Below are 10,451 nucleotides of genomic sequence, written 5' to 3'. Positions count from 1 at the left end.
AAGACTCCAGAAGTAAAAATGGAGAGCAATAGATGAAGCAAGACTGGCTCAAAACTGAGAGTTACCAGAGCTGGGTAACAGGTACACGGAGGTTCATTATGCTATCCTCTTCTACTGAAAAGTAGGCAAAAAAATACCCAAAGAAGTTTTAAAATCTGACATGGACAATTGTATAGGTGATTTGGATGCAAATTCAAGTAGATAATTACTGAGAAAGGGTTTCCCATTATCTCATGTTCTCCGCTGGGCTGATAAGACCTGGATTACATGTGTTACTAACAAACATGTATAAATCAAAATTTAACTACGTGTAAGAAGGCAATGGGGAAAGGAATCAAAATGCCAGCGCAGGCAGTGGAACTGTGGGCAAGCGAAAACAGGCAGAAAGAAGGAAACAGCATTTATTGAGTACCAAATGCATACTAGGTGCTTTGTAAATATTAGCTTTGGATGCTCACATTGGTTTATAAAGTAGACTTTAAAGATTTTAATCTTTTAAAAAGCTTTAATGTGAAGAAACTAAGGCCCAGATAGGAGGATGCATGAATTCCCCAGATCACATCCTAGGAGGCTCATACTAGCTGGGGTCTGAATCCCATCTGTCTGCCTCCAAAGCTTGCATTCTTTCCCTTACTCACTACTCTTCTCTGGACATTGCCAAATGACAGCTCACAGAGGGCAGAGGACTTCTGAAGACGAGGTCATGGAGAGATGGGTCCAGCACAGATGAACAACAGACTTGAGCTTGGAGAGAGGTCCTGGAGGTGGAGGGAAGAACAGGAGGGCATCCATGGAGTAGGGAGGCGGGGGGAGTGGCAAGATGCACATAGAGAATGAGAGGCCAGTGTGGCTCCCAGGGAGATGTGGTGAGGGCAGGACTGGGGTCTGGACGGTGGAGCTGAAAGAGAAGTTGTTCCAGGACTTAGACCTGGACAAGACTGGTAAAGATAACAGGCTTCAAACCGAGGTGGGAAAACGATGCCTCCATCAACAGGTGAGGGAAGCCAGGAGGAGGCTGTTTCAGGTGGGGAGAGGAGAAAGGGATGAGTTCAGTTTCAACATGTAGAATTGGACATGGACTTGTAGACAGTGGAGCTTCCTAGGGGAGGAGGCCAGATGGCAGCTGGGCTGACAGAATTTAAGATTTGAAAAGTCATCTGGTCTACCCATTCATTTGAGATATGTGCATCCAGGAAGTTACCAGGGAGTGCCCTGGGATACAGGGGAGATTTGGCTCCCCAAGTCCAGCTCACACTGTGGGGCAGAAGGTAATCATCCATTCCCTGCCTGCCCACCTGTTCCAGGCACTATCCTAGGTGTCAGGGATGCAACAGTCCCACAAGTAGATCGATGCCTGGATTACTATAAAGGCCTCTTGACTGGTTTTCCTGCTTCCACCCGGGTACCTCGTCCATTTTTTCTCAGACAGTGGCCATTAGGTTGCTGTGTTACACAGAATAGTCTAGGTAAGTGGACTAAATGTTTAACAGGAACCTTCTAGAGGGTAGTGGAGTGCACGCCCTGGGCGGCTGCATTGGCAGCCCTCGGAAAGAGACCCAGTGAGACGTCAGAGCACACCCCCCTCTGCTCGGAACCCTCCAGGAGCTCCTCCGCCTGGGTCCTGAACGCACAAGCCCTGCTCTGGCCTCAGAACCTCCCCGCTGGCCCCGCCCTCTCTCCAGAAAGCTCTTCCGCCAGATATCCATCCATACTTCCCTCGAGGCTTTACTGAAACCATCTCAACGAGGCCTTCCTTGACCCCCCAGTGTTAAATTACAACTCTCTCCGTCTTCCCTGGCTAATTCCTAATCTCCTATACCCTGCTCTGGTTTTGTTTTGTGTGCCTTATTATTTGTTTCTTTTTAACAAAGCATGTATTTTAATTTAAAAAATTGACTGTCTACTCTCATTCAAAAGGAAACTCAACAAGGTGGGGTTCTGTGCCCATTTCCCTGCTCTAACCCCAAGAATGAAGGGGGAATTATCTGGGAATCATCCGAGAATTAAGAATTAAGTGCCTGGAACAGCAGGTGCTCAATGAATGAATTACAGTGTAACAGGGTGACTGATAGATTGAAGACATGGACAAAGTTGTAGGGAATAAAAAGGGGTGCCCATTTCATGTACCTGAGAGTGTCAGGGACAGTTCTGCAGAAGAAGTGACAATGGCACTGAGACCTGAAAGAGAGGTAGGTGGTCAAGGCATATGAGGTCGGGTGGATAATGGCCCTCAAAGATATCCACACCCTAATCCCAGGAGCCTGTGAATGTTACCTCAAATGATAAAAGAGACTTACAAATGTGCTTAAGTATCTTGAGATGAGAGATTATCCTGTATTATCCTGCTGGACCCTAAATGTAGTCACAAGTGTTATAAGAGGGAGACAAAGGGAGACGTAGCAGAAGTCAACGTGACAATGAAGCAGCAGTAGAAGTCAATGTGACAACGAAGCAAGGTGCTTGGCTGTTGGCTTTGAAGATGGAGGAAGGAACCATGAGCCAAGGTGTGCAGAGAATGCAGCTCTAGGGGCTGGGAAAGAGGAGGAAACCAGTTCTTCTCCAGAGCTCCCTGAGGGGGCATTGTGAAACTGATGTCAGACTTTTGAGCTTCAGGACTATAAGAGAATAAAATGTGTGTGTGTGTGTTTAATAATTTTTAAAATTGAAATATAGTTGATTTACAATGTTTCAGGTATACAGAAAAGTGATTCAGTTATACATATATACATATATATTCTTTTTTCAGATTCTTTTCCATTATAGGTTATTACAAGATATTGAATACAGTTCCCTGTGCTGTACAGTAGGTCCTTGTTGTTTATCTATTCTATGTATAGTAGTAGTATCTGCAAATCCAGAACTCCCAATTTACCCCTTCCTCCCTTTCCCCTTTGGTAACCATAAATTTGTTTTCTGTGCCTGTGAATTTATTTCTGGTTTGTAAATATGTTCATTAGTATCATTTTTTTTTTTTTTGGATTCCACATGTAAGCAATATCATATATTTCTCTTTCTCTGTCTGACTTACTTCATGTAGTATGATAATCTCTAGGTCCATCTACATTGCTGCAAATGACATTATTTAATTCTTTTTTCATATAATGTGTATTGTTTCAAGCCACCAAGTTTGTGGTAATTTGTTACAGCAGCCATAGGAAACTAGTACAGCAGGAAAGGGCACCCGAGTAAGAGGGAACAGCATGTACCAATCATGAAAGTGGCAGCATGTTCAGGAATCTCCTGAGAAGTTTAATGGACCCAGGTTAGGCAATAGGAAGGCAGAAAGATGGGGTTGGAGAGGTAGCAGAGGCTAGACTGTGAGTCCCCTTTCAGGACTAGAGGGTTTATTCTTTTGGCTTCAGGGAGTACTGCTCACAGACAGCCCTTACTCTCAGCCCTCTTCCACTCTTTTTTCTGAAGATAGCCAGCTTGTCCAAGCTCACGCCAGCTTCCTAGGACAGTCTACATCTAACGACTGGCCTGCACAGGAGTATAAAGACTCTGTCCATCTCACCCCAGTTCAGGAGAACTCTGAAGGGCCACCCAGCTTCAGAACTCCCCCGGGGAATGAGCTGACGTGCTTGCTGCAATGCCTTCTCCGTGTGTCCCATCCAGCCTCCTTCCCTCCCTTCCACAGGTGTTCACTCTAAGCTCCCTCCCTGATAAACATCCCATAGGCTTGTCTTTCTCTCATTCTGCTTCCCTGGGAACTCAACCTGCCAACGTGAGTGGAGAGGTCTTTAAGCCAGAGAATTAAAAAGTAAGACTGTGTTTTGAATGGTGGTGGTGAGGATGAGCTTGGTTGGGAAGAGGGATCAGTTAGGAAACCGGGGCAAAATTCTGAGTGATGTCCTGGACAAGGGTGGAGGCAAAAGGAACGCTGTGTGTGCCTATCAGCTTCTTCGTAAACAGCCTCCTAGAGAGAAGGTCAGTGTTCCAGAGAGGCCTGGTCCACTGCATGGACTTCAGAGAAGTCCTTCCTTGAGTTCCGGTCAAGATGGCGGGGTGGTAGGACCAAGAGCTCACCTCTCTTCACAACTACAACGAAACGACAACTGAATGCTAAACAACCATCGAAAAAAGACTGGAACCTAGCAAAAGAAGTCCTTCCTCATCATGGCCCAAATCCTTGCACTTTTGCCCTTTGTTTCTAATCTGGTTTTATAGAACAAGTCTGCTTTCTTACCAAAAATATATTCTCTGGTGAACAATCAGCTTTAGGAAGCAGCAGCTTTGAGCAGTTACTCTTCCCTGAACAAGCAGCCGGCCCCCCTGGGAAGCCCACACCAGGAAGTGTTCTTTCCATTTCTCTTGCAACCCTTCAACGCCAGGGGCTCACTATCTTCCTGAGAGGCGATGTATTCTCACTCTTAGCAGAGGTCCTTGTGGCAAGCCTGACACTGCCCATAGCTTTCACTTGGTTCTGGCTCTCACTGAGACTTCACCTTCGGTGTGGAACGAAGTGTCTTGTGGCCCTAGGTTTGCAGTCAACAGAACTGGGTTTAAATCCAGACTCTGCTCCTTACAGTGACCTTGGTCCATTTATCTCCCCTGGTTTGCTCAACAGTGAAATGGGGATAAAAATACAACCTACCTTATGGGGTTGTTAAAAAAAAATGTTGAAAGCATGATACATGGTACATGGTAAATGCTTAATAAATGGTAGATATGATTATGGATGCTGGGTGTCAATTGAATATTTCTCTTCAGAAAGCACTACATGATGATGTGTGCCCTCTTCAGAGGAGAGAGAAAGAGAGACACAGAGAGAGAGAGACAGGCAGACACACAGAGAGATGTCTCCCCGTTGAGTTGAGAGTGGATACGCGCACCCGGACTTTCTGGACTGAGCGTACGGCAAGCACAGATACGGCGTGTGAAGGGTAGAACCCAGGCCCCTCCCAGGGCTTCTTTCTGCCTGCAAAGAAGAAGAAAGAATTTGCTTTCCATTTACCAAGCAGCAGGCCTGCAAACTAAGAACGGATTGATTTTCTCAGCATCCCATTAGCGCTGAGTCTTTAAAGACAGCGTAATGCACTCCACTGGGGGAGCTGAGCTGCATCATCTGGGAGCCGGAATGGGATCTGGGGAGGAATCTGGCTGGAGTCACTGGCTTTCAAAGGGAATAATCCTACTCCTCTCCACATTTACCATCTATTTTATTATTTTTTTTTTAATTCTTTAAAGTCTGGCAGTTTATACCCACATTTCCGATTCAGACAGACGTTTCATAACCAGCTCAGCTGCTGACCCAGTTAAATAATAATGAGTGATTTTCATACATCTAAACTTTCTCTCGGAAGAAGCTAGCGGAAGAGACTGCAGGGCGATGGTGGGGGGAGAAGTCATCGCTGGTGGTGTCAGAACCTATTTGATTGATGGCGTTAACAGCAGCTGCCTGCACATGGTCAGACCACCAGGCGGGAGAAAGAAAAATCCAGTTAATCCACTGGTTGTTTTGTCCACCTGAAATTTACACAAGTGAATGTTAGAAACTGGGAGAAGAAAATACTGCTTTCTAGAGAATTCAGTGATTTTTTTTTTCCTGTTGAAGAAAGTTTGCTTACTGGAGGCTTTTGTGGGAAATATAGCATAACCAGGGGGTGCGATGGCAAATGTGTAACAACGGATGGGGGAGGGGTGTTGGGGGGCGTTTGGGGAGGAGGGGGTGCCTTGATTTGTAGAAACTGCTCGTTTCTGTTGTGTTAATACTTTCACATGATCCATTTTGAGCTACCAACAGGTCACTGAAAGTGGTGTTGGAAAGAGCTGGGCAGCAGTATATTGGTTTATAGGGTTTCCTACATCCAGAGTTGATAGATGTAAATAAACTCCAGAGCATAGATAGTAGAGAAATTTAGTAAAATAAATGGGAAATGGAAATTTTGAGTATTTATAATCTTTAAAAAATTATTTATTTAGGTGTAAGTTTACATAATCTAAATTTTAATTATGGTCATGTTTAACAGCCAGCTCTCAGAATTCCTGAAAATTACTAGAACACAGGCAGGGTAGATTTAGCATCATTCTTAGGGCCCCAGAATTTTCGGAATGGTGAAGGAGCACTGGCTTCACATGACAGGCACCAGCTGCATTAGCCCTAACAAGAGAGTCAGCCTGTCCTGTGAAGCTTGGAAGCCATGCACTGACTTGTCCTCTCCGGCTATGACAGTCCTAGACGGCATGCTCTTCCAGTAGAAGGCTGCTCCCTCTACATCAAAAAACCTTGTTGCTCAGCGCGGCACCTCCACAAGGGCTCTGCGCTCGACCTTCCTGAGAACCTGCTGCAGCTCCTGCGTCAGCGCCTGCGGCTTCACTTCGCGCTTCCACGTCGCAGAGACGGCTTCTTTCCTTAAACCTCATGAACCAACCTCTGCCGGCCTCAGACTTTCCTTCTGCAGCTTCTTCACCTCTCAGTCTTCACAGAGGTGAAGAGAGTGAGGGTCTTGCTCAGGACGAGGCTTTGGCTTAAGGGAACGTGGTGTTTGGTTTGACCTTCTACTCAGACCACTCAGACTTCCTCCACGTCGGCAACACGGCTGTTTCCCTTTCTTTTTTCTTTCTAATATTTCTTTTCTTTTTTAATTGAGGTATAGTCAGTTTACAATGTTGTTTTTTTAAAAAAATTTTTTTGGGGGGGAGGGTTTACATATTTATTTATTTTTAGAGGAGGTACGAGGATTGAACCCAGGACCTTGTGTATACTAAGCATGCGCTCTACCTCTTGAGCTACACCCCTTCTGTTTCCCTTTCTTATCACTGGTGTGTTCCCTGGGGCAGCACTTTAAATTCCTTCAAGAACTCTTCCTTTGCGTTCATAACATGGTCAACTGCTCGGTGGAAGAGGCCTAGCTTTTGGCCTTTTCTTCTGATAGAGTTTACATTTCTCTTGTGTGAAACAGGGATTTCTGGGCCTACCTGTGTTCGTGAAAAGCCTGTCTTTTAGGGTCTTCTTGAATAAATGCAGAACTCTTACTCACAAATCCCCGACAAACACTGATACAAAAGGGAAAATAGCTTGATGCCTTGAAAGGTCTTCTGTGTTTCAACCCACAGGAAAAGTGATTTGTAAATGAGCAAAGTCATCATTTGGTCAAAGGGCTCCATTCAAAATAATTTTACAAGTACTTAAAAATAGTTTGTCACCTTTCCTTCTAAAGAATAATAAACTTTTTTGAGGGGAAGGTATAACTCAGTGGTAGAGCAGCTGCTTAGCATGCACAAGGTCCTGGGTTCACTCCCCAGTGCCTCCATTAAAAAAAAAGAGTAATAAACTTTCCCTTTATTTACATATTGATTTGCCTTACAAGCATTTTTCCCCATCGCGTGCAGAAGTCTGGCCGGGTGGGGTGATTACCTTGTGCTGAGTGAGGTCTAGTCTTGCTCTTAAGATCCCTATGCCTGGAGCAAATCCTGCCGAGGGTCTTAATCCAGGCTAAGGTGCTCCCTGCTTGTTTTTTGTTTTTGTTTTTAAAAAACCATATAGTTTTTTTGTGGACTCAGAGAATACACTGAATTAACAGTAACAATGGGAAAAGACACAGACACTGATATTCCACAGCCTGGCGTAAATAGAACCCACTCCTTAACTAACATGGTCTTTCACAGCACAGTTATTATTTTCATTGCCATCATTATGCAGTGGTTCTCAACCTCAGCTGCACATAATCATCAAAGAGGAGCTTTGAAAGTAAATAAACCAGGAGGGAGGGTGCAGCTTAAGTGGCTGAGGGCATGCTTAGCATGCATGAGGCCCTGGGTTCAATCGCCAGTACCTCCTCTAAAAAATAAATAAGCAAACCTAATGACCTCCCCTCCCCCACAAAATAAAAAATTAAATTAAAAAGTAAATAAACCAAAATGTTTTCGGGGCCCATCTAGGAACAATTGATTTCAAACTCAGAGGGGGGAACCCAGGAGTGAGAATGTTTAAAACTCCCTCAGGATGCCTAATGCGCTGCCTGGATGGAGAACCGCTGGCCCAGCTGTGCAACAAACATCCTGCTCAGCTTTGAAGTTCTCTCCCCGGAAGCGCAGGCAAAGCTGGACGCAGCCTACTGTAGGGGAAGGTGCCAGATCAGGGGGTGGAGGACCTATGTTAGTTTCAGCTCTGATGCCAACTAGTCAGATGAACCTGGCTCTCTGGGGGTCAGTTTCAGGACCAGCATTAAGGGTGAGGCAACTGAGGTGCCCAGGGCACAAAATTTACAGAGGCACGCTCAGCACTGACCAACTTACTCCACCCTGAGGATGCAGGTCTTCTTAAATTTCACACCCCACCTCATGTCTCCTCCACCTCACTCTAGTCTTGGGTCTGTTCAGTTTCCTCACCCGTAAAATGATGGGTGGGGAGCTTCCACTGTCTTTCCCAACATTTTACGTCCCAAACCTAAACCTTAGGCCAATATAGGACTAGTCAACGTAAGACCTGTATAATTACCTGGTTGAGTTTGGTCAAGAGCCAGGCTGAATAACTCAGGGCCCATGTACTCTCTTTTTCTGCAGCAAAAGGGTGATTTTCTTTGTTCTGGGCTTCTGGAAGGTCGTCTGAACGATGTTCAGTCATTTATACCTTAACTGTATGAACAGTCCTTGGCCCACTGACTCCAGGACTTTGAATTTTAGCCCAGACCATCCACAAATGGCTATGCATTCACTTGTATAATCCCAAATTCTCAAAATGTGTGTGTTGGTTGGGGAGCGGGGTGTTGGGGCGTACAACTAGCTGTGTCCCCTAGGGGTGTATTTATTTTATTTTAAATTTCAAAGCACTTGAAGGGGAGGGTATAGCTCAGTGGCAGAGCATCTGCTTAGCATGCGAGAAGTACTGAGTTCAATCCCCAGTATATCCATTTAAAAATAATAATAAAATACATTAAGTTTCAAAGCACTTGCAAGGAGAGCTTGGGTCAGAGGCATGCAGAGAGGCTTCCTACGCCTGGACTGGTGAGAGACAACTGTTAAATCTTCAGGAATCTGGTGACTGCTTATTAAATACAGCCATTCTTAAAAAAATTAAACTGTATAAACTCACAAGTAAATAAACTATGTTTAAAAACCAAGGTAATAAACACTCAAAACTCTTCACTTCCTAATTGTTTGACCACATTTTGCTATAACCATGTTGCTCAGGTGGCGGCTACTCCATCTGTATGAATGCATGCACAATAATGACGTGCGACCGTAGGTCTCCCAACCCTGCATCCAAAGTCATCACAGGGTACCCACAAACCAGCGGTGCAGGGAGCATTTACACCACGGGAGCTGGCAAGCACATTTTCACTTGGAGATCCAGTTGTTAAACATTTACCACTGCACCACTGCCTCGCGTTAACTAAACAGCTGAAAAATACGGTGCTTGTGAATTAGCCCTGCCCTATGTAAAGCAGCTTCGTGTAGTGGAGAGAGCCCTGCATTGACTGGTTCTGCTAATAATTTCAGCCTATCATCTCTTCCCTCAATATCCCCCATTTCTTAGGCAAGCAAAAACATAATCCTGGCCATGTTATCCCATGAGATTATTGTGAAAACAAAAGTTCATGTTAATTCTTCAAAATCGTTCTGTGGTTTATGATTTTTGGTTTAATAAAAGGGCCTAGCAAAAGTGAACACTGTATACAAACACAAGGCATTGTTTCAAAGGATCGGGCAGTCTCGAGAGAAGAGTTAACAGATGTAGAAGTTGTGGTCTATTTATACAGTGGAATACTACTCAGCCATAATGAAGAATAAAATAATGCCATTTGCAGCAACATGGATGGACCTGGAGATCGCCATTCTAAGTGAAGTAAGCCAGAAAGAAAAAGAAAAATATGATATGATATCACTTATATGTAGACTCTAAAAAAAAAAAAAAGACAAATATACTTATTTACAAAATGGAAACAGACTCACAGACATAGAAACAAACTTATGGTTACCAGTGGGGAAAGGGGTAGAGGGAGGGCTAAATTGGGAGCTCAGGTTTTGCAGATACTAACTACTAAATATAACATAGATAAACAACAAGGTCCTTCTGTAGAGCACAGGGAACTATAGTCAATATCTTGTAATTACCTATAATGAAAAAGAATATGAAAAGGAATATATATGTGTACATGTATGACTGAAGCATTATGCTGTACACCAGAAGCTGACACAACACTGTAAACTGACTGTACTTCAATAAAAAAAAAATTTTTTTTTTAAAAAAGAGTTAACAGAAGTAAAGGCTTATTTTGCTATTTCCTTCACCTCAGCGTCTGGCTGGATGTGAGGTGTGCAGGACAGTGTTCAATGCCCATCTACACAATCTGTGCCCTTGGCGGGGAACACTTGATACACCAAAGCTGCTTTCGAGGTGGTACACTTTGGTTATGCTGGGATACTTGTGTGAATACATTAACTCATGGCTAAAACTAAGGGCTATTAATAACTCAGAATTTGACGTTAAGATTATTCATTGGTACGCA

General features: G+C 44.2%; 1 protein-coding gene across 1 annotated transcript in view; it reads right to left on the bottom strand.

Moving 5' to 3' along the window:
• Nucleotides 1–502: 502 nt before the first annotated feature.
• The window catches only part of LOC106730391, a 32,343-nt gene continuing 22,394 nt past the window's right edge, over nucleotides 503–10,451 (bottom strand). Inside the window, exons 4-5 of the mRNA XM_032484629.1 lie at nucleotides 2,128–2,178; nucleotides 503–758 (exon numbers count right to left, since the gene is read on the bottom strand). Coding sequence (XP_032340520.1) covers nucleotides 670–758; nucleotides 2,128–2,178 — 140 coding nt within the window. The 3' untranslated portion in view covers nucleotides 503–669. The remainder of the gene's footprint in view (nucleotides 759–2,127; nucleotides 2,179–10,451) is intronic.

The sequence above is a fragment of the Camelus ferus genome, chromosome 1, assembly GCF_009834535.1.
Source record: "Camelus ferus isolate YT-003-E chromosome 1, BCGSAC_Cfer_1.0, whole genome shotgun sequence".
Lineage (NCBI taxonomy): Eukaryota > Metazoa > Chordata > Mammalia > Artiodactyla > Camelidae > Camelus > Camelus ferus.
This window is presented reverse-complemented; position numbering and strand designations above follow the sequence as displayed.